General features: G+C 50.3%; 1 protein-coding gene across 2 annotated transcripts in view; it reads right to left on the reverse strand.

Annotated features, from left to right (window-relative positions):
- Positions 1 to 1660: 1660 nt before the first annotated feature.
- The window catches only part of WWP2 (WW domain containing E3 ubiquitin protein ligase 2), a 134610-nt gene continuing 112866 nt past the window's right edge, over positions 1661 to 23404 (reverse strand). The window contains exons 10-24 of one of the 2 annotated variants that reach the window (XM_079116853.1): positions 21393 to 21567; positions 15392 to 15446; positions 12401 to 12482; positions 11729 to 11857; positions 11269 to 11344; positions 10959 to 11030; positions 10634 to 10722; positions 8800 to 8959; positions 7316 to 7449; positions 6607 to 6747; positions 5794 to 5914; positions 5412 to 5516; positions 4154 to 4250; positions 3898 to 3970; positions 1661 to 3512 (exon numbers count right to left, since the gene is read on the reverse strand). In XM_079116853.1, coding sequence (XP_078972979.1) covers positions 3413 to 3512; positions 3898 to 3970; positions 4154 to 4250; positions 5412 to 5516; positions 5794 to 5914; positions 6607 to 6747; positions 7316 to 7449; positions 8800 to 8959; positions 10634 to 10722; positions 10959 to 11030; positions 11269 to 11344; positions 11729 to 11857; positions 12401 to 12482; positions 15392 to 15446; positions 21393 to 21567 — 1609 coding nt within the window. In that variant the 3' untranslated portion in view covers positions 1661 to 3412. Of the gene's footprint in view, positions 3513 to 3897; positions 3971 to 4153; positions 4251 to 5411; positions 5517 to 5793; positions 5915 to 6606; positions 6748 to 7315; positions 7450 to 8799; positions 8960 to 10633; positions 10723 to 10958; positions 11031 to 11268; positions 11345 to 11728; positions 11858 to 12400; positions 12483 to 15391; positions 15447 to 15541; positions 16041 to 21392; positions 21568 to 23404 lie in introns of those variants that run through there. The other variant, XM_079116854.1, reaches the window with a different exon arrangement.

Raw genomic sequence — 23404 nt, forward strand, 5'->3', positions numbered from 1 at the left:
TGTTAAAAAAAAAAAAACTTGACTGTGTAAAGTGAAAGGGTAGAGAGCTAGAAATGGGAAAGGACAGTTTGTGAGGTAGGAGGCAAGAGACCCTGTTGATGGTGGTGAGGCTGGTAAAGCAAGAATTTTCTTTTCCTTTTTTTTTTTTTTTTTTTTGGTACCAGGAATTGAACCCAAGCGCACTTAACCACTGAGCCACATCTCCAACCCTTTTTAATTTTGAGACAGGGGCTCACTAAGCTGCCGAGGCTGGCTTTGAACCTTCAAGCCTCCTGTCTCAGTCTCCTGAGTGGGGATTATAGGCATGCACCACCACGACCAGCTGGTAAGAATGCTTTTGAAGGACAATTTGGCAGAACCTGTTGGGACTTCTAAAATTCTATCTGGAAGGGTTCAAAAGAAGTCTGCAACAAGTTACCTCCAGGAGGGGATCAGAGGGGTGAACGAGTGAGGGAGGCCCTTCACTACAAGGCTTTCCTATCTTTGAATTTGAACATTAAAAACACTTTTAAAACAAAAATAAAGGGCATAATCAATGACTCAGCTTCCAGAACTGTCCCCTACTGGGAGAGCATCAGCACACAGACCTGCACAAGATCCTATACCAAAGCTGCTGGACGCACATCTCAGGAAGGTGATGGGTGTAGGACACGAACATCACACAGTGAAAGAATTAAGTGGACCTATACCAGCCAACGTGGAAAGGCATCCCTAATATCTCTTTTAATAAAAAGTGTCTCAACATGTATGAGTATATTCTAAAATTATATGTGTACATGATTTACACATGAATACAAAACAAGAATCTGGAAGGACCACAGCCAATTGTGCTCAGCAGTTACCTCTGGGCATAAGGACTGGGAGAACGATTCCCACAGGAGCATTTCTTATTTAACTTACTATGAGATGTCTATACAACACGTGGACTTTCTTCAATAATTCTGTCTAAGTACAGTGTTGCCCGGTCAAGTGAAAAAATGGCTTTGCAAGTGCAGGCCATGTAGCTCAGTGGTAGAGAACACACTCAGTGTACACGGGTGCCGGGTTCTATCTCCAGCAGCAAATGGGGAGAAAAGAAAAAGGGACTTTGGAGCTGGGGGGGGCAAATTCAGCCAACGAGCTCTGGACATTTCTGCATCCCTGAGAAGAGGCACAATGAGGAATGACGGGTCTACGACAAAGTCATTTCTATGTTAAATGTATCAAGACCCCTCAGTGTGGTGATCCATTCCATCTCTGAACCCTCAAGTGTCAAAACAAGTGGGTAGAAACCACGTGTGTGACAAGGAGCTCAACAGCAGAGTCCCTCAGTCATCCCAGGACCTGAATAACCTCGGCATTTCATGAATGAGCCTCTGCCCAAGATGCACTTCCCCGAGCTGCCTGACCTGCAGCTCTTCTCCTCTGCTCCCCAGCAACGGCCTGAAGTAGCCCCATCATGGGGGGTGTAGTGAGGCAGTGACCAGGGGCTGAGGCCAATGACCCGGGATGAATCCCCAGTTGGCTGTCTCAGAAGTGGGCTCCTGGGTTAACAGCATGCACACTTCTCAGAACCAGCAAGGTCAGGGAATTTCCATTCTACCTGGGCCTGGGACTGTGGAGCCCAGAGGCCTCTTGGCTGGAGGACAGTGATTCTGTAGACAGCCACACCGACACCACCCACAGCTGCTGATTGTTTATTGCACAAGAAACTGGCAATACCAAAGCAGGGAGTGGGCATTACAAAACAACCCAGTGACCAACCCCGTGCTACCGTGGGGCATTCCACACAGACACTTCAGTTATATACACGTTTGCACGCACACACACGAACACACGTGAACAGCCATGGGCCTGATGCTTCCAAACCTCCCTGGCAGCTTGCACCCCTACCCACCAGACGGAGCAGCCTTCAAGGTGACATGCACTGGGAAGTACTGAAGGTGACGGAAAGGAGGCAAAGGGCTGAGCTGCAGCGAGTTTAGCCACTCAAATCAGCACGTGCAGCGTGGTGGACGCAGGCAGCACCTCTGTGGTATGGGGAAGGATGAGATGTGGGAAGGAGAGACTGTCCTTGGAAGGTTCCTCCAACCAGTCTGAGAGCCCGCCCAGGGTCCCAGAAAGCAGGTCTGTAGCCGGGGGTTCATCCCTAGAGCCCTGGGGGCCTAGACGAGGGAGTATGCCACCATCACTCTGCGGCTTCCCAGAGGAGCCTGCAGATTTCAAAGGCAGAATCCCCAAGGCGAGCCAGTGTTGGGGCTCCTGCTGTGGGTTTCAACGGGATCATTTCCCACATGCAGATAGGCCTCCCATCTATGCAGAACGAACACTCCGCTGGCCAGGATGTGCTTCACTCTAAGCAGGGGACTCACAGGCCCTCTGGAGCTCCAGGGGCTGTCAGGGAGGGACAGTCCAGACCCATCTACCCCTCAATGGGGGCCATGTGGGCGACTGTATCTAGCAAAGGATCTCCTCTCTATCAAAGGCGCAAAGATGCGGGTGGCACTCAGGACACCAATCCTTTCCTCCAAGTTCAGGGACTTGGATACTGCACAGTGAAGCCACAGGGTCAAGCCCACCTGAGCTCATGGAACTGCTAAGCAGGCTCCCGAGAGGAGAAGCTGTTCTGGAAGCTCTTGGACCAAGGGGGACAGGTCCCTCAAGGTCCCAGGACACCTGGGGCACCAGCTCCTTGACAGAAAGTGACAGCAGCATATCAAAAACAAAACAAAAAGCAACCCTACACACAAACGCTTCAAGTTTATGTAAAGAACAAAAAAGTCTGGGGGACTTTGCTGCTTCCCCTTCCCCAGAGACCCAGGCGGGCAGCTCGCCCAACCCTTGGTTTGCCAGGCAGGGACAACCTGAGCTGGAGGCGCCGAGTCCCTGCTGCGCGGCCTCTGTGGCTGAAGCCTGCCAGGAAGGAAAGTGAGGTGAAGATCTTGACACAGTCTTTCCCTCAGACCCACGTTTCATTCAGACCCTGGGAAGTTCTATTTAAGATAGAACCTCTTTTGCTGGCAAAGACCCTTGGCTTTCTCAGTGCAGAACAGCCACCCAGAGCAGCCAATCTCCTCGCCTAACCAGCCTGTGAGGCCTGGCTTCTGTCGCAGCCCATCAGGGCAGGGCCCACTCTCGGACACTTAGGTTGGTCCCAGGGGATGGGGAGAGTTTTGCAGAGGTCAGTCCTCAGACTTTGCAATGGTGATGGGTCAAAGGTGACGAGGGGCTTTATTCCAGACTACCACCAGCAGGTAGGAGGGAGGGGCTGCAGGGCCTCCTAGGGTCAGGCTCTTCCACCACCAGCATGATGACAGTGTGGTTCCACGCAGGGCCATCATCTACAGGGGCCTCCCAAGGGCTGCATGCCTGTGGCCTCCAGGCAGGGAGGACTCAGGACTACATGTGTGCTGGGGGGCATGGAGGTGGCCTGTTACTCCTGTCCAAAGCCCTCAGTCTCCTCAATGGCATACAGCAGCTTCTCTTTCAGTTGTTCGTAGCTCTTGTAGGGTGGGAGGTCCAGGCGGTTGAAGCTGTTGGGAGGGGAGAGCAGCATGTGGCATCCAGCGCTAGGGCTCCAACAGCCCTGCCCAGGCCAGGATGCGGTACCAGCAGAACCAGTTGGCCAGGCCCCAGTGCTCTAGGTTCCTGGACCCTCAGGGAGTTAGCAAAGGAACGGGGACAGTGGGAATGACTTTGGGAGTGGGCACTTGGGGCAGCAGCTCTTGTCTACTGGAGCAGAAGGGCTTCAGTGTGTAGAATTTGGTATTACATGTCGCAGCCCACCTCTCCAACCCAAACCCCCAGGGCCATGCCAACATCAGAGTCGAGGCCCTGAAACTGCTCCACCTGCTGGGCTGTGAGGAGCCTATCTGGTCTGTGAGGCTCCACCACGTCTACCCAAACCAGCATGCTCACCAGGTGTGGCTTCTGGGCAGCCAGGTTTCCTTGCCAACCTTATCGATGCAGAACTTCTGTGGTCCATTGCTCCCTGTTATCCAAGGCAAGGCAACCATGTATCAACAGAAGCGGCCTTCCCAAAGCAGGACCGCTAGTTCCACCCACAGATGTGCAGTCCAGCTCAAGGGGGCCATGGCTCTTCCTTCTCCCAGTGACTTGTTTCTGATGACTCTCCTCCCCCAGCCAGGGCCCCAAGAGGGCAATGGAAACATACCGATGAGTTCAACAAATCCCCCCACGGGCAGGCGGCAGGTTCCAGTAACAAACTGTAACAGCCGTATTCTTTTTTCGTTGTCCATCTCCTTTACCACCTGCAATTCCACAAACAAGGTGTAATCAGAGGACCCTCTCAATCTGGTGAGTCCCTTAACAGGCAATGCTCCAGCTAGCCAAGGGCCTCTATGGGGACACCAAGCCACCTTGGGCAGGAGTAACAGCCACCAACCTGGGAAACCTCAAAGTTGCTTTCTCTAAGAGGATGTGTCCATGAGACACCTTGGGGCAGGCATCCTCCTCTTATCCAAGGTCCACTTTTTAAAATATACTAAAGATGGGAGTGACCACTTAACGGATACAGGGTTTCTTTTGGGGGAAATAAAGTGTTCTGAAACTAGACAGTGGTGATAGTCACACAACATTATTGAAGGTTCTAGAAGTCACTGAATTGTGTGTCTTCAAATATTTAAAATGAGGCGAGTACAGTGGCACATGCCTAGAATCCCAGTGATTCAGGAGGATGAGAAAGGAGGATTCCAGGTTTGAAGCCAGCCTCAGCCATTGAACTAGACTTAGCAATTTAGTGAGACCCTGTCTCAAAATTTTAAAAAAATAAATGAATAATGAAAAAAAATTTAAAAAGAGCTGGGGATAAAGCTCAGTGGTAAAGCGCTCCTTAGATTCCCAGTATCAAAAAATATACATACATATTTAAAATGAACTGCATGTTATGTGAATTTTGCCTCCACAAAAAATTTACACACACACACACGCAGACACATATATAAAGATATGTTACATTTCTTTTTTATGTACACTATACTTCATAACAACTATAGAACACACACATATAAAGAACAGAAGTCATTAAATACAGGGTGACAAAGCTCATCCCATTTTTCTGGAGCCTACCACCTGCCTTCCCATCTCAGCTGGCTGGAGGAAACCACATGACCAATAGCAGCTGTTTTTCCTGGGTGAAGTTCCCCCTACTCTCTCCTAGCCAGCACAAGGCTGACCACGGTCAACCTCCTGTCACATGAGCTGGCCAGAGTCTAGCCACAACAGCCTCCATTCTGCTGGAGGCAGCGTATCAACCCCTTCTGCAAGTGGGGGAGATGCAGAGCACGCCCAGAATAAAGGATCCTTAAGTCTGAGAGCAAGCCAGGTCCTGTTTCCTCTGGGTGACTGCTAAAACATCCCTCCCTGTCACAACCCTTGTCCCCAGCCCACCAAGGACAGGACCCACAACCCACCTGCCAGAACCACTGGATCTGCTTGCTGTTCTTGGTGTAGTGCCGGTAGATGGTGTTCTTCTGCCAGTCACTCAGGTCTATCTCCTGCATGCCGCACAGCATCAGCTGCAGCCAGGAAGACATCAGTGGCCCAGGTGCCAGTCCCTCCCCATTGCTGGGGCCTGGGGCCTGCACACTCTGTCACCCTTCACGCTCTGTCCCCAACCTCTTCAACCAGCTACTTTTGCAGGTTCTTTCAATACCATGGGTAACACCAGCCCTGGTGTCCAGGGACGGTGGGGCAGAGGGTGGGGTGCAGCCTCCGTCCTGCTGAGTTTCTCTGGGTGCACAGGGAGCACATCAAGGAGCAGGAGCTGGGGGTCCTAACGACTTCGACACTCACCTCCAGCTCTTTCTCATCAAAGTAGCGCAGCCACTCCAGCGGGGCCACCTCATTGAAGCCATCCAGGAAGGCTTTGGTCTGCTCTTCGACACCTCGGGTGAAACGCCAGTCAGTCAGCAGCCTAAAACCAAAGACCAGTCACTGGGGATGCCCAGGAGCCCAGGAGCCCAGGAGCCCAGGAGCCCAGGACCCCATGCGTTCTCAGCCTGTCCATGTGGCCATACGACACAGCAGCCACTAAGGCTCTGAGAGTCAACCACTGGAACCAGCGTGCCGAAGGCCTGAGCGCAGCCTCGGGACCCTCACGGTAACCCCAAGATTTCCCCTCTCCCTCCTGCCCTCCTACTGCCACTCACTGAACCTCAAATGTATGGAAACGGGGAGATTAAAGGACAAGACCAAAAGGCCTAAAGACTGTACGTGGGAGGTTTGCACGCTAGTACCTGAGACACGGATTTAAGGACACAGGACTCAGTTATTATTCTGGTCAGGAAGGAGAGATGGCAACATCTGAGCTAAGCATCATCCAAGAAACTCCCTGCAGTCGGGAAGTCTCCCACATGCCTAGCAGAGCAACCAGAAGCTGGTGACCGAGTGTCTGGGGCTCCGGCAACCCTCACAGAATCATCACCTGACCAGGCATAGGCCACCCACTAAGGCAGACACAATTGGGAAGTTGCTGCAACCTGGCTTGAACCATGGGCCCCATGTGGAGGCCTGGCTGAAAAGAGCACCCAGGAGACAAGAGCAAGGAACCTTTGAACCCACTGGGTCCTGTACCTCTCCCCGCCCCTCCCTGGAGCTGAGGCTTACATGATGTACTCTTCCTTGTTCTCCTCTGTGACCCGGATGCTCTCACCACCTTCCTTCAGTTCATGGGTTGTCACTTTGCCCAGGATCTCCATGTCCTGGATGAAGAACAGCTCCAGACCACATTCTTCTAGATTGTTCTCTCTGGAGCACAGAAGGTCAAGATAAAGATGTCCATCTTAGCAGAGTCTTCCTGTGGTCTTGCCCCACCTCTCACTTTTACTGCCCACAGGACACCAAGGACTCACAGGTGACCTAGAATGCTGAACCGTGGCACAGGACATCTCCTGATGCAAGGGGAGATCTCTAGAACCATCCTACAGGGGACCTAGAAGCTGCTCATCTCCATAGGAACTTAGAGAAGCTGGGCAAGTGTTCATGGGCTTCTTTTTTAAATTTTATTTTGGGTGGGGGGATGTTACAGAGGATTGAACTCAGGGGCACTTGACCGCTGAGTCAGATCCCCAGCCCTATTTAGTATTTTATTTAGAGAGAGGGTCTCACTGAGTTGCTTAGTGCCTTGGTTTTGCTAAGGCTGGCTTTGAACTCAAGATCCTCCTGCCTCAGCCTCCCAAGCTGCTGGGATTACAGGTGTGTGCCACCGTGCCCAGCTTGTGCTCATGGGCTTCTGACAGAGGAACTCAAGGTTGCAGGTGCCCATTGCCCAGCCAGAGCTCTGCCTCCCTTGGCCCAGGGCAAACAAGGGGCTCACTTAATCCAGACAATGGAGTTGTAGAATTCAGGGTCAATGGACTCCAGATCTTTCAGGGTTGGTCTCTTGTTGAGCATCCGCTTGTAGAAAGGGAGGGTGAAGCCTGTGTCAATAAACTTTCCATGGTACAGAGCCTAAGGAAGGAAGACGCATGTCAAAGAGGTTTGGCCTTCTCACAACAGTAGCCAAGGCAAGCTCTTGGATGCTCCACATCAAAGGCCACCAATGCCTCCCCTCCCTGATAGAACCCAAGCAGTCAGCTGCCTCACAGGCAAGGGAAGGTCTGGGAAAGGAGGACCACTCTGTCCTGACTTTGACCCTGGCACAGACCCTCATCCCAGCCGACAGGCCACAGGGACAAGTGGAGCCAGTTCACTGCCTGCACAAAATGCCAGCCAGGCTGTTCCTGGGATTGCAGCGACCTGCCCTGTGGTCTTAGCAAAGGCTTGTTCAAAACAGCTCCAGGTGGCAGCCCTGACTCACTGGTGCTCAGAGTTGGGTGGCAGAGGTGGCCAAAAATAATGCAGACGCAGGGATGGAGAGAGCTGGCGGCCAGCAATGAGTAATAGTCTAGGGTTTCACTGGTCTGTCCCGTCAGCTGCTGGGCCAGGCAGGTCTCTAGACCTGGGAAGAATGTGCCCACCGCCAGAGCCTAGCACCTTCGCCAAGAACTTCCGAAGAGGGGAAAGTACCATATTTAGTCATAAACCCTTAGGGCCCTTGGGTCCTCCTGAGAGGGGAGCAGGGCAAGACACTTGGGCAGTCAGGGGGAGAGCAAAGGAAAAGTCAGCACTGAAGCATCTCAGGGCACCTGCCAGGCAGCAGGGCAGCTATCAAGACGGTGCTCGCTATGGGGGATGTGGCATGACCCTCTCTCTACAATCATGCTGGGCCTCTATTTCTAGACAGATACATAGGCCATTAGCCCCTAAGGGTTGCTGCCTAACCCTACAGGGGCTCTGTTCTAAGCCCATGCTGACTCCAAATTCCCTTCCAGAAGCCCTCAGTGTCTCAGTGGGACACTCCCAAACACTCCCACCCCTGGCTCAGGACAGACAGTGGCACCTCCCAGAGACTAGCAGCAGGAGGTGGTTATGAGTTCACCCCACCCAGCCACCATCCCAAATCCACCACGGGTGCTCACTTAAGGTTAAGTGAAGCCCATGGCCCAAGGACCCTTGCAAATCAGCACAATAAATCCTTCAATGACTCCCTGGTACCCCCCTACCCTGGTGGCCACTCTGGTTTCTCCAGAACTATCTCTAGCTCTTTGTATTTTCAGGTTAGGAGTTCTACGAGGAAGAGGGGTGAGGTCCAGAGTAGGGGTTCCAGTCCATGAGGCTGCTCCTTGGGCCCACAATGCCTCTGGTACCCAGGGCTGACCTCCTAGAGGTCTCAGTGAAGAGTGGATTCCCCTGGTGCTCTTGGCATGCTTCACCAGGAGGAGGAAGGGAAGGAGGAAGGCAGTGCTGGGACTCCCTTACCATGGCAATGAATCTGCCAATAAAGCGGAAGTAGGTGAGGTGGTCCGGGTTGATGGAGGAGGCGGGGTTGATCTGCAGGCAGTAGTTGTTCTTCCCAGCATACTCGAATAAGCAGTACATGGGATTGAGCACCTCATGGGACAGGAGGAAAAACCACTCTCTGAGGGAAGACAAAAAAAAGAACAATGGAGCCCTTATGCACCCGCATAGAAGCTATGACTCTGCCGTGTGTCTCAGGGAGGCTGGGAAGTCAAGTCCACTGCGGTCAGGGCCCAGGCTAGGCTATATTAATAGCTGGTCTGTAAGCCAGTGGGGTTCAGACCTAGGGTGAACCAGGACAATAGCACTTTCAGAGGATGCTCAGGAAAACCTGTGTGCATGCCTGTCAGCTCCAGGTGGTACATTCCAGGACTTTAGATCACAGCAACCAGACTTTCCAATTGCAAAGGGGCTCCCACCATGCCCAATTTTGCCGGCTGTGCACTGCACAAGGGCCCCATGTTAAAGCGTCACAGACATGCACATTTATTACAACAATCTTTCTGCAGAAGTGCTATGACAGTGACCACCCTACTGAGTAGGCAGCATAGGTGTACAATGGTAACATGTTCCCAAGTCCTGAACCACGACGACTCTGTGACCCATGCTACCTGCAAGTCACAGACCTCATTCCCACCTGTTCTCACACTTTACCCTCCCCTCACCCTCACCCCAACCCCATCACCACACCCGTTCCCACACTTCCACAATTATCTGAAACAACACCCATGCCTCAGCATCTATTTGCATCCTATATACAAGCCCCCAGCCAGAATTCAGAGTCCTTTTGGGCTTGAACTAAGTCGGCTGAGGGACACCCCAGGGGCCGGTCCCTGGTTGCTGGGCTGTGTGTGGCCGCGTCGACGAGAAGTCCGATGCAGAGGGTGCCCCGGTATCCTGTCCGTGGTTCTACCCTGTGGTAGAACAGCATGACGTAACCTACCATAGGGTAAAACCACTGGCAGGACACAGAGAGAGACACAGGGCAGGAGCCACACCAGAAGCCACCAAGCAGAGCCTGCGGAGGAGGTCACCGCGGGAAAGAACAGTCCATCCACAGGGCCAGCGCAGAAGGCAACACCACCAGCAAACAGAGCACCAGAAGCGAGTCAACCCAACACCAAGTGAGAAGACAGCCCCCACCGTGAGGGTCAGCGAGCCGGGCGGTCCCAAGGCCAAGACGCTCCTCTCTGCTGGGCCTTCTGCCCTGTTGTCCAAGGCAGCACTTTCCCAGAGAGCCTGTGGACTTTTTCAGGTGGGTTGGGGTGAGGGCAAGACAGTGCTCTGCCTTCTTTCTAGGGTTACATTAGCCATTTTAACTTTGTCAACCCCATACACTTGGCAAGCAGCTGAGTACGAACTAAGACATCTGATCATGACAGCTCGCACGTGCCTTGCGCTCTGGGACACTGAAGTTCTCTGGCCTGGCCCCTCAAAAGGAAGGGAAGTCTAGGGTCAAATTTAAGGGACATCCACACAGCTGCAATACTCAGCCTCTGCCCACGGATGCAGCTGGACTGGCTAACAGAAACAAGGACACGTGGGATGGAGAAAGAACTGTGTTCTGAGACCACACCCAGGAGCCCCAGACTCCTGTGACCCAGTAACTAAAGGGCTAATGCCTGACCCTGCTCCAGTACCCACTGGACTAGCCAGAATGACATTCAGAATGTCACCCCTGTGCCCTGCTGAAAATGCAGAAGAGTTTTGGGAATAAATGTGAGTAAGGTGGAGGTGGCCCTCTGACCACAGGGAAGAGAGATGCAGCGTGGTCTTCTGGGGCACCTGAGCTCACCTGGCGATGCCTCCATAGTCCAGGCCCTCCTCACCGCGCATGATGATGTAGAGGCGGCGGCGCAGGTCATAGGGTTTCATGTTCATGATCTGGAGAGACAGAGGATTTGGCCAGCTTGCCGCATCCCCAGCACAGCAGGCGACTGATGTGTGTGTGTGGCGGGGGGAAAGGGGACTCTAAGGCATACTGTCTAACAGACATGGTTCCCAAGGCCCATGACTAGAACTCCTACAGCGTGGGTTTGACAGGTCATGTGACAGAGGAGGGGGAGTGGAAGGAGGATTAGCTCCTGCCCCACATCTCAACACCGTGACTATTCTCTAACCTGCTGGAAAGAATCCTCGAAGAGTGTCTGCCTGGAAACACTGATCTTCACGTGACTGGGTAGGGCATTTGACTGAAAAGAGAAGGAAAAAATTCAAATCAGAATCCCATGGGTATCTGCTTAATGTGGTCTGCTGTCTGTACAAACAGGCACCCACCCCAAGGATGGGAGCTGGTTCCAAGAGGTGATAGCCCAGGGCGAAACGAGCATCTTGCGCCCTTAAGACAGAAACATTCCAAGGCCTGGTCTAGGCCAGAAAGTTGGGCTACAAGAGGGCCCACCTCCACCAAGCCCCAGAACCAGAACTCACGTGGCAGAGGAAGCGGAACTGGTGATACTTCCACCGAAAACTTCGGTCGTAGGCACCGGGGGATCCTTGCTTGGTCCTGGGAAGAGTAAAGGTGTTCTAGAATTTGTTTGATTTCTCAAAAATATAAACGACCTGTCTTTGTCAGCCCTAGGAAAAGGTGATGCTCTGTAAATTTAAAGATGAGCAGAGGGAGGCATAAGAGAAAGGAAGCAGCAGCCATTAAGTGCTCTGAAGAGACAAAAGAGTATACAGAAACAATGCCAGACCTCTTGCTTTCAGAGAAACATTACTGGTACTGTTTGGATAGACAAGATTGCCCCTTCCTCCCCATCCATTTGAGGTGAAAGCAACATTGACTACTAGAGAGCAGTGAGCAACAGTGGTCATGGGAACCAAAGACCTGTCAACAGGACAGAGGCCTGTGCTGATGGATGCTTCTGGTGCCTGTCAAAGTTCTTACCCCGACTCAAACCCTGGGCGAGGATCCTTGAAGGTGGTGGTACGAGTATTATGGTCCACAAAGTACCGCACCCCCTCGCTGGTGTACTTCATCTCCCATCCTGGGGGCAGAGCTGGTTCCTGGATCATCCTGGAAGCACAGGTAAAGAGGGCACAAGGGCTAGCCCTATCTCTGGGCCTCTGCTTAGGAGGCTGGTGTCCTCCAGTGCTGCTCTGTTTGCATCTCTACAGAGGCTCTACCCCCATGAGGGGGCCCTCAGACGTATGCACCTGGCATAACCCAACTTGTGAGGATCCAGGATATAGGCAAAAATACCAGCGGGGGTGGATGGCATTGGTCTGAGGGGACACTAGCAATCCTATGACACCAAGAGCCCAGCCCCACTTCCCGTAGGGACTGGGGGTTCCTTTATAGCTTTTCAATCAAATTCTGAGCACCCTGTACAATCGAGTACTGAGACCAGTAGCATCTGCTGGTGGCCACTCTCCACCCACCAGGAAGGTCTATTTGAGGAACAACTTTCCAGCTTCCATTAGGCTGACACTGTACCCCAAGTCTCAGGGCGCTTGTAGATGGCTCAAGTTCCCAACACCAGTGCTGCAGGGTGAATACAGTCCCAGACCCCCGGCCAATGCTGGCACTGCACAGAAGCACAGCCGGCCCAGTCCTCACCCCTGGGTCCGAGGGTCCTCCCACTGGGTAGTGCGCGTGTTATGGTTCACGTAGTACACTCGTCCGTTGTCCTGCCTCTTCTCTGCCATGGGGGAAGAAAGGAGACAGCACTCAGATTCAAACATCGTGTGTCAGTGTCCTTCCCTCAACTCCCTTTCCTGCACCCTGGGTCTGAATCTCTGCCTACTGGAGAACCTACTGGAGAAGTTTAGCTGGCTAAAGCCTGGCTCACTCACACTTGTCACTGGGAGAAAGGACAAAGAGAATCTTTCCCTGTCATTGGGGGGAGGGATACACACATTTTCAACCTCTGTGATTGTTTGGCTTGTCAGAGGAAAGGGGCGGTGTGGCGGCACTGAGGGGGGCAGCCTGGAGGAACCAGAGGCTTAATTGCATCCAGCTGTGTGCAGTAAGGATACCCTGCCAGCCTCCACTCAGCCCCAGAGGGTGGGGTAACCCACCAGCGCCAGGTGGGTGGGAGAAAACACCAGAGGCAAGGCTCCAAACTTCAAGGAGGTCACCTTCCTCAGGAAGTTTCTGAGTTTTCCTTTGCTGAGTCTGTCCCAGAAACAAACGATGCTAATGGCTCTCCCTCTTTTACAAGATCAGAGTGAAATTGAAGAAATGACAATAATCAGTTCCAGAAGCTACAGGTAACCCAAAAACTGAAAAGGGGGCAGAACTGAAGAGTCCCTCCCCCCCAAACCAGGCTGCACTATTCCAAGTTTCAGCCCCTGGTCCCATCTCCCATTCTGCCATACTTTATTACACAACTGAATTTCTATAAACACAGACATTACCTGTCAATCACAACTTAGTAAAGCTGGGAAAATAAGGGAGAAAGAATAGGAGGCGGCTAGAATGCTGCAGAGCTACCCCTACCAGACAGTGTGTGACCAGCGCCGAAGGTGGGCTTCCTAAGAGGTGCCAAAAGGATAGGCCGCTCTCAGTCCAGGATAGGCCGCTCTCAGTCCAGGAGCTACTGCTTTGAACTAGCTCCTCCATGGCTGCTCTGTGAAGGGCCAAAGCCAAGGCCAACCACCAGGCCAGGGGATCTGTCCAGAGGGCTTGGTGCCTGGCTCATCATTGCTGGCACAGTCTCTATGCAGGGGCCTCTGCCCACTGAGCAGCCTCACTGTGTACAGTGATAGGTGAGCCCTTCAGTGAGCACAGCTCCATCTGGATCCAAGATCAAGTGGCCTCCAGCGCATTTGTCACAGAACTGCCCAGGTGTAGACATGGATCAAAACCCATGGTGTCCCAACTCCCAGAGCAGTGAGTGTGTGGGGAGCCCCATGGGGTCTTCCCTGGAGCAGCAGAAAGGGACCAGGGAACACCAGCAGGCTGGACATCAATGATGCTCGCGTCTGACGTGGCTGTCCTCTCTACCCATTCTTCCCATCCCTGCGGAGGCAGTGACCCCTGCCAAAGGCCTGGGATGCCAACACGGAGCCCAAAGGACTGATTGGGAAGGTTTACTGACTCTGGTCAGAATGTTCTTTTCTCATTTTGAACCATCACGCTTTTTGTGGCATTTTCTGATTGTTCATAAACAGCACTGATGGACCAAGACTCCCCTATTCCCATCTCAAATATTTCCCCACGTAGCACCTGGGAGTGGTTTTCAAGTCTCTATTACTGCTCTTACTGGTGACCATCATCTAGCAAAACTGCTACAGAAATAAACTCACTTGACTGGGCTACACCGTCTGCCTCTACAGAGCCAGAAACAAATGTGGCTCAAGGTCACCCACTGCCAAACAGCATTAGCGATCCTTCTTTAGGCTGATGTGCTTTCCCTTTCAATGCAAGGATTGAGGAGTTTTGCCCTCTCACATGGGACTTGCTGCCAATCTCTGAGATACCAATGACCTCCCATTGGTCCAGGGAATCAGGGAGATCTGTTAGCACAGGGATTCCCAAGCGGGAAATCGAGAAACACATGCAAGCCTTACTAACTGATATCTCCCACTAGAAGTTCGATTGAAGGTCCTCTGGAAGCCTAGTGGTCACTGGCTAAGTGATACCCTGTGGGTCCTGGGGGTTGATTCACCTCTTAGATTACTACCAGGGAGCAGCTGTGTCTGCATCCAGAAGATAAGCCTGAAGCAGCACTTCTCCAGGCAGGTGCCCATCCTATCACTGTCCTCCCCCAGGACATGCCTGCCCACCTCTGTGGGGAGTGCACCCCACCCAGCTTTACACCATCTGTGAACCCCACCAACCAGCACCGACTGTCTTCTGCTGGCCTCACCAATAAGTTAAAGACCACACCAGCTGATTCCTGTGAAAACTGCCCTCTTCGGGCTCCAGGGCTCTTGCAGTGTTGAGAAAACCCTGCCCGGTTCAAAGAGTGGCAGAATGCACCAGTCTCACCATATTTAATGACCCCTTTTTGCATGGCCACTCCTTCCTAGAATAGCCATGAAGCCCATAATCTCTCCTAAAGCATGGATGCCTGTCCCTTAACTCATGCTTGTGCAATTGCACCCGGGACTTGGAAGAGGGAAGAGAAGCTATCAAAGGCAAGAAAACCCAGTGTGGTGTTACTAACTAGCAATGCTGTACTTTCAGAACCAGTAGCCAGTGCTTGATCTGCTTCCCTGTGGCTTCTTTCCTAGCTGTGTCACAAATAAAGTGGCTGCTATTAGTCAAAATTAGGCTGAAGTTTTCCAACATCTGAGAGGCAAAGAAAGGTTCTTGAGAGTGGTTCCCTCCAATCACAGAGTTACAGACCCAAAATAGGTCCATCTGGCCATTGGTGTCAAAATGTCTCAGTGACAGGATGGACTTCTCAGCAGAGATACCCTGAAATGCTGCCAGCTCCATTACTGGTCTTTGCTCAGGCTGGGCATCCCCAGAGGGTAAGCAGGAGGAAAGCGTCATGGGAAACCAAGGGATGGGAATGAGGAAAGAAGACACGCAGGAGAAGAGGACAGAGCGTCTGGCCCTCACACCAAAGGCTGAGGCACAGAAGAACTCAGTACTTACCCCAGCCAGGAGGGAGCGGGCCCAGGGGATCATGGTCAACTGAAGTGTTCGAAGACTAAACACAAGAAACACAGCAGAACACAGAGGTTAAAAAAAACCCGCCAGTTAAAAAAAAATCAATCGACAAAAATAAAAATACTAACGACTCACTTCCACATTTCAATACTTCACAAAGGATGCAGGGAGCCTCAGGTGGCATCTGCTCCTCTCGAAAGGCTTTGTTTAAGGGGGAAAAAAAAAAAAAGAACTCTGCACAGAGAGTCCAGTTGGGTTTGGGGAAGGGTGAGCAAGGGGGAGGAAGAGGTGCGCAGAAGAAGGTGGGCCAGGGTGGCAGAGGCAGGAACCAGCCGGGCATGGCAGGAGGGCTCGGGGCAGGGCTGCCTGGCTAGCTCGCCCACGGCCTCTGCTCAGCTCCTGCCCGCAACGGCCAAGGCGACTGAAATCACCACCACCTCCAACTTTCTCCAAGAACCACACACGGGAGGGGAAAAAATATCGCAGGCCTTTCCAATGAAATCATTCCCACAAGCCCTGCCCACGCCCAGAGCTTCCTGGCTGGGGCGGGACCCTCCTCCCTCCACCTCAGCGTCCAGCCCCCACTGCCTCCTGGGCGTGCAGCATCCACCCAGACTGAGGGTACATTCATGCCCCAAGCCCCTCACCTCCCCCAGGAATGTTTTCCTTCCCCTTCACAAAGCACCTTTATTCTTCCCTGCCTGAACCTGAAGTTGTTTAGTGTTCTCTGTCTGCCTGTCTGGGGAGGGGGACTGGGGGCAGGGTGACAGGAGAGAGAAGGGGAGTCGGCTCCAGGACTTCAGGGTCACTGTTTACATTAGAGTCCCCCGCCACCAGCCTAATTCTGCTCCGAGGTCCCTGGGGAACAGCTGCAGTGGATGGAGAGTTCTCAGATCCTTCGGGGAAAGGGGGGTGCTGTCAAAAACTTTTCAGAGTTAAATAAAACAAGTATTGTTCTGCTTGTTCTCCCCCTACCCAAAAGCATTTTTATTTCACTTACTAAAATTTAATCGTTATATTAGGGGATCAAGTTCTAAATGCAGACTTCAGGCTGCCGGGCTGGCCCCATCTGGGGTGATGGAGCCACACACGGGCAGGAGGATGAATGGAGCCCAGTGTTGGCTTGAGCAAACATTGGTGGAGCTCGGCTGCCAACGGACCCCCTTTCGCAGCCCTCCCTCCACCCCAACTGAAAGGACAGAGAAACTTTCTTTCCAAGGTGGCAACACAAGCTCCTCTTCCAAGCAAATTCCAACAAAGGCGTTTAAGTCCTGAAACCTTAGGTTCCTTGATGGGACAGGGCCCCCTTTCAGTGCGGGACCTCATTCCCACACGAATGAAACCGCACAAAGTCGGGAAAGGCAGGCCTGGATTTGGGGCACGTGACCTCCCACCTCCAGGAGGGGCTTAACTATCTCCATCACAATTCAGATTTGTCTAATCACTGAAGCACCTCTCCCCAGTTCCCAGCACTCATTTCGGTGTGTGTCTAGGTGCTGGAGGGGTTGGGGGTGATGGGGCGCAGCCTCTCATCAAATCCAAATTCCTTCAACTCTGGGGGAAAATCAGTTACCACCTGGTACCAACTGAGCTTCAGCGGGTTTATAGTCATTTTTTGCTTAACTCTACAAATCAACAGACCAGAAGGTCTTTATTGACAGCACTGAACCAGGAATAAAAAGTATTTATCAGTCTTTTTTCTTTTTTGTCCCTGAGGATTGAACCCAGGGCCTCACACATGCTAAGCAAGTGCTCTACCCGAGTTACACTCCCAGTCCTCAGAAAAACCCAAAAACATTTAACAGTACTAGGGATCAAACCTAGGAGCATTCCACCTCTGAACTGTATGCCCAGCACATTTTATTTTGAGACAGGGTCTCACTAAGATGCCCAGGCTGGCCTCAAACTTGCAGTTGTCCTGCCTCAGGTTCCCAAGTAACTGAGATGACAGGCATGTGCCTCCAACTCCTGGCTCCTTTTTTCCTTGAGACTCGGTCTTGCAGTGCCCAGGCTAGTCTTGAACTGCTGGGACCAAGTGATCCTTCCACCTCAGCCTCCTCAGCAGCTGCAACTACAGGCATGTGCTTCTCATCCTTTGTCTTAATCTTTGTCTTTTTTTTTTTTTTTTTTAATATCCCCAACCCACAACATTGGTTTTCTTTCATTCAAGTGAATTTTCACTTAGTTTCCTTTGTATCCTCCCATTCTCCCCATATCAGAACTCTACTCACTGTCCTCCCCCACTTTAAGGGGAGAGAAGAGCAGACAGGCAGGCAAAGGCAAGACCAGAGACTGATGAACACAAGTAACACCTGAAATCAAAATCAATGGAAGTTCGCACTTCTAGGAGTTTACTTCTTAGAGTCAAGGCAAAGCACTTGACTGTACTGGATATTTCTTCCCTAAGGCACACAGTACAACTTGAAATAGAAGAAAACCTGAAGGAAGGAAGTAATTAGAAGTCAAGAAGAAACAAAAAATAAAAGATATCATGGCCAGAAAAGCCAAAAACCCCTCCAATCAGTCAACTATCAGCCCTTCTCTTCTAGCACACTTCCTCCAAGATAAGGGATCCCAAAGTGTCACGTAGTGCAGAGCTGGAAAAACACACAAATAAGGCAAGGAGAATTATTACCGGAAGAGAGATCCTGGGATGTGCAGGTAATTCCAAGGGATAGGTCTGCATCCTTTATGACTGGGAACTCAAAAGGAGTAGAGCTGAGCCATTTTCCTGGGGAATGTTCCTGGGTTGGCAGATCTGGGGTGCAGGCCATGAGCCAAACAGCTCACGTGAATTCAAGTCCCTTGGGAACTAGGCACCAAGTCCCAGTAATATTTTAAGATACAAATTCAGAAATAAAGAATGTCTAGCAAACACTGCCGAGGGCAAGAAAGGTTCTGGGAAGGGCATAAAGGTTACAATGTGGAAGGCAGGCATCAGGGTTGTTTTCTCTTGGTATGCACTCAGTGAACTCAGAACAAAACACAGGTGCTAGAGAATTCAGCCCGAGGGACACTGCAGAACAGGAGCAAGCTGTCTGTTTCCAAATGGTGCAATTTGATTCCACAAGTCCGAGCCCCAGAACAATTAGTGTCAGCCCTGCATCCGTGGCTTCCTCCATCAGTCACTGGGTGGGAGGTGGACAAAGTGGGAATAAAGACAGAGGTGCCCTGGAAACAGTAGGCTGCATGATGGCCCTGGCACAATGGCATGGCATACAACTGTGCCAGGAGCCTCGGTGGACCCCAGTGGGAACACAAACATGGGACCAACAAAAAGTGCAAGGGTGAAAGAAAGACAGAGGCACATTAGGAGTCAGGAAAGAAAACCCTGCCAGAAATACGGAGAACATGAAATATGGAGAACATAATTGAGAGAACATGAAAAAGGTGTGCGTAGAGGCAGACAGCAAGAAGGAACGACAAGAGACCGCAATCTGGGATTCCCTGGACTCCCATTTTGAAGTGTGTTTCACGTTCTCTGAAGAGCAGCAAAGAACGAGGTCTCAGTTTAAGCCCAGCAAGAGGAGGAGGAGGAGGAGGGGAAACCGCCAGTACAGTATCAGCTCTTAAGTCTTCCGAGTCAAACCCTGGGCCAAGGCCAAACCCCAAAATAACTGTATGAAAGCAACCCTTCTTGCTTGTAACCAGGACATGGCACCATAGCAAACAAGAAGGGAAAACCAACTCCGGAGGGGGAGAAAAGGCAACAGAGAGACATTGAGAGCAGACCAAACACAGATTCCCACCATATTTTTCAATATAAGACTTGTTTCTCTGAGAAAAGGTAATCCCTGCCCCCAGGCAGAACCCTCCTATGTCCCCAGCTAAGCCGAGAAAGCCATTTTAGACTAAGAAAAAAAAATTGCATTGACTTTTTACTTCTAAAGGGCCTTCCAAGTCAAAGTTCTACCTCTCTAAGCCTGAAATGATGTCACTAAAATGAGAGGCCAGCAGGAGGAAAGAATGCTCCAGAAAGGCCAGGGGGAGTGCCAGAACCTGTGAATCCTCTTTGGGACACCAAACATCTCCATCAACCTGCAGAACCTATTTTGGCACATGGTATGATAGAGAAGGAAAAGGCACTCCTTTAATGGATTTTTTTTTTTTTTTTTTTTTAATTAGAGAAGATGGACAATCTGGAGACAAAACCATGTGAAACCCCAAGTTGCATCCTTGTCTCTAAGTCAAAAGACAGATCAAAAAAAGAAAGCTGCTCCAGATCTTCCCAGTTTTGGAGCCAGGACCACCCAAGAAAATGGCAGGCAAAGCTTTTGGGAACAGCCTCAAGAGGAACAATCTCTGAAATGCACAGTGATGAGATTGCATCCAATTTTGAAAGAAGCCAGAACTGGATGCCAGTCATGCTGTGGGGTGGGTAGCATGGCATAAGGACAAAAGCAGAGCTGCGCTCAGCAAGTCCACCAGGGCATCAGCTGTAGGACATGATGGTTGACCCTGGAGGCAACTTCATGTGACAAACACCTCACTTCCTGCTCATTCTCAATAAGAAAATTGGGGTCCTCTTCAGTTTCCTCACTTTCTGATGAGCACAGAAAAAAGGGTCTAGTTTACCAAGGGAGATGCTCCTGTGATTTAAGGCTGATGACGGAGCTTTGGAGGAGCAGGGAAAGAGTCACAAATCAAAGCACAAAAGTGATTTTAAAATTTTTTAAAAGACTGCTGCTCAATTAAATAGAATTAAAGATTTTTCTGAGCACCTAACTAGGATAGAATGCAACTTAGAAATGGGTTATAGGGTTAAAATTCATTTCAAATAGAAACAAGGTTATACAAGGTAATTAAAAGTCCTGGTCCAGGACCATCAGCCTGGAATACACTGACCCATCTGTGCTGGTGCTTCCATGAACCTGACCTTTGTGTTCCAAGTGCCCCAGAAAACACAATCAGTACTCCAGTTTGGGACCCCACCTCTCCCTGCCAGAGAGCCTATGTAGCTGGGCTCCTCCCAGTTCCAGGTCACTGGTGGAAACTCCAGTGAGATGGAGGCTCCAGAGAGTGGGGCTGGGAAGGTTCCTACAGGGACTTAGTAGGGGAGGCCATTAGATGATTGGGACTAGCACACCCTGAATTCTGAACTAGAAAGTTAAAAGGTTATTTTGTGGGTAATGACCACGGAAGGTTTAAGCCAGCACAGTGAGGCAAGGAGAGTAATGCTTTTGAAGACTCTCTGATGGGCATAGGCAGTACAGACTGCAACAGAGGGAATGCCAGCAGAGAGAGCATTTCAAAGGCTACTCTGACAACTCAGATAGTAGGGAGTGAAGAAAGATTTACTGCCACACAGAAGACTGATCTAAACCAAGGGTCAACAAACTTTGTAAAGGGCCAGACTACAAATGTCTTACGACTTTGAGGACCATTCCATCTCTGATGACTGCTCAACTCCACTGCAGTAGCATGGAAGCAACCCCAGTTGGCATATAAACTACTGGGTATGCCTGTGTTCCAATAAAACTTTATTATCAAAACCAAGTGGTAGGCCAGTTTGGCCCCTGGGATATCACTGTTTTAAAGGTCCTCCATCCTTGAGAATCTGCCAGATAGCAGAAGTCTAAAGAAAAAAACCATAGCAGCAATAGAAAGAGAAGAACTGGGTGACTGCTTCCATCCAGAAAGGTGAGGAATGGGCAAAAGCAAAACTGACCTTTAGGTGTCAAGTCAGGAAGAAGGGACTGAAATGAAGAGGAAAGAAAAGAAAGTCAATCTTAGAAGAAATATTGTGAATTTAGTTTCCGACATGTTGATTTCTTAAACACAGAGGCTGGACATGGAGTTTCTAAGTTACAAACACTCGAATTTGAGGAATTTCACTGTGATGAGTAAAACCTCCAGGGTCAGAGCACTGACGTCGCCAGCCATTGCTTTCCCACTTACCATGTGGATCTACAAAGAACAAGTGAGGTTGTACATTCTCAAGTGCAGGGAGGCTGCCTTCCCTTGTAGCAGGCCCCTGTCCTCTCACCTGGTAGAGGAATCTTTGGCTGAAGTGCTGCATGGCCCCCTGGAGCTGATTCCTCTGTGACTGCCACTGCTCATAGTTCCGCACATATTCAGCTGTCGGGCGCTGCCAGGTGGTGGTGCGAGTGTTGTGATCCACATAGTAAAACCTCCCTCGGGGGTCTGTGCGTTTTTCCCAGCTGGAAACATTAAGTTCAGAATGAATATAAGGACACACCACCCCCACCAGTTTCTAGAAAAATCTCAGGATAGATGTCAAGGAGAGACCAAGGTAAGGCCAAGTGCAGCACAGGAGCTTGCATGCCCCAGGGAAGCACAGCCAGGCAGGCCCCACCTTCAGAGGCGTCTGGGGCTTAGATGATCATGGCAGATTGTGGCTGCCTCAGCAGCCTCCTGATTTCTATCTGGGGGAAATCGCCGTAGTTCTGGGAAAAATGACTCTGTTCCTACCCCCACAACTGAACGACTGGACAAGGAATGGGCATGTGATCTATGCTGGGACAATCAAGATAGATCTTGGCACTTTGCTAGGAATTCAGGGAAAAATATAGTCTCTGGTTCTATCTAACAATGAGTGAGGAAGCATCCAAGCCTGGGAAGCCAATGGTTATCATTTTGGACCCGAACATAATATGAAGTTGACCCCGAGGACAGCAGAGCAGTAAAATGCAAGAAAGTCAGCTCCTTGGTAACACTGTTGAGGCATCAGATCAAACTTCACATGAAATCATGATTTATATTTAGAATTTTCAGTTATCTAAACCACTAAATGTCCTTCATTATTTAGACAATTTAGATAACAATTTTTGTTATTTGTGACTGAAATTATCCCAGTATAAGGTATCAATGGAAACAGTTGTATGGTCTTGGGAAGAAGAGTTGGTCCAAAAATTAGTAGGACTCTTCATGTTATCTTTGGTGAGGAAGCACCTTTCCAAAGTTGGTTCTCACACACCTGCAGACAGTGAGGGGCCAGGATAGCTGTGCTTGGTAGGCATAACTCGATTTCTGCATACATGGGGAAGAAGTGACCACAAGAACATAGGAGGGAAATTTTCCAGCATGATGGAAGTTTTCTACATCTTGACAGGCATGGGTTACGTGAGGGAATGCATTTGTCAAACCTCAGTGACAGCACTGTGCCTCTCACTGCATGTGGATAATACCCCAGAGTTAAAAAGTGAACTTGGATCTAACCAAGCCAGCTTATCTAGCTACCAGCTTATAGGAAAGACAAGGGAGAGAGGAACATGTTCTTCAACGCCACAAAGTCATAATCAGCCATATCCCAAGTAAAAGAAATTCTACAAGACAAATGCCCAGGTAATTCAACAAAAAAATGGCCTGAAAAAAAATAACAAAGAACAGGGAAACTCACAGATCAACAGAGACTTAAGAGACATATTAGCCAAAAGCAATGTGTTGATCTTGGGGTTGGATCTGATTCAAACAAGTCAAGTGTAAAAATATTTTTAAGATAACTGGAGACATGGAACATGACTGGGTATAACACGACATAAGGAAATGTAATAATTGTGATGAGTGAGATAATGGTATTGTATGTGTGTTTTTTAAAAATCTCATTTGTTAGAGACATACATGATATATTTAGGTGTCAAAGGATATGATGTCTAGAATTTGCTTTAAAATCCATCAGGTCCTCCCCTGAAAAGCAGGAGGTCAGATGAGACAAAAGGTTTTAATTGTCAGAACCAGATGAAGGTTGCAAAGAGTTTACTGTACTATACTATTTCAAGTATGAAATATGCTTGAACTTTTCCATTATAAGTTTGAAAAACCAAGAGGGAAGAAAAGGATCTAAAAAAAAGAAAAGAAATACTTAAAAAAAAAGAGGACTAAACTCATGCAAAGGGAAGCTAATGGAGACTGCACTGTATCACACCACTGAACTGGAGAGCCTGCTGCCCGAATTCTTTCTCATTTCTGCTCACCTGGAGTTTTATGTCACTTGCATAATTATTATGATCCCATCCTTGATGTTCTGGGTTAGCCTCT

The sequence above is a fragment of the Sciurus vulgaris genome (assembly GCF_902686455.1).
Source record: "Sciurus vulgaris genome assembly, chromosome: 17".
NCBI lineage: Eukaryota > Metazoa > Chordata > Mammalia > Rodentia > Sciuridae > Sciurus > Sciurus vulgaris.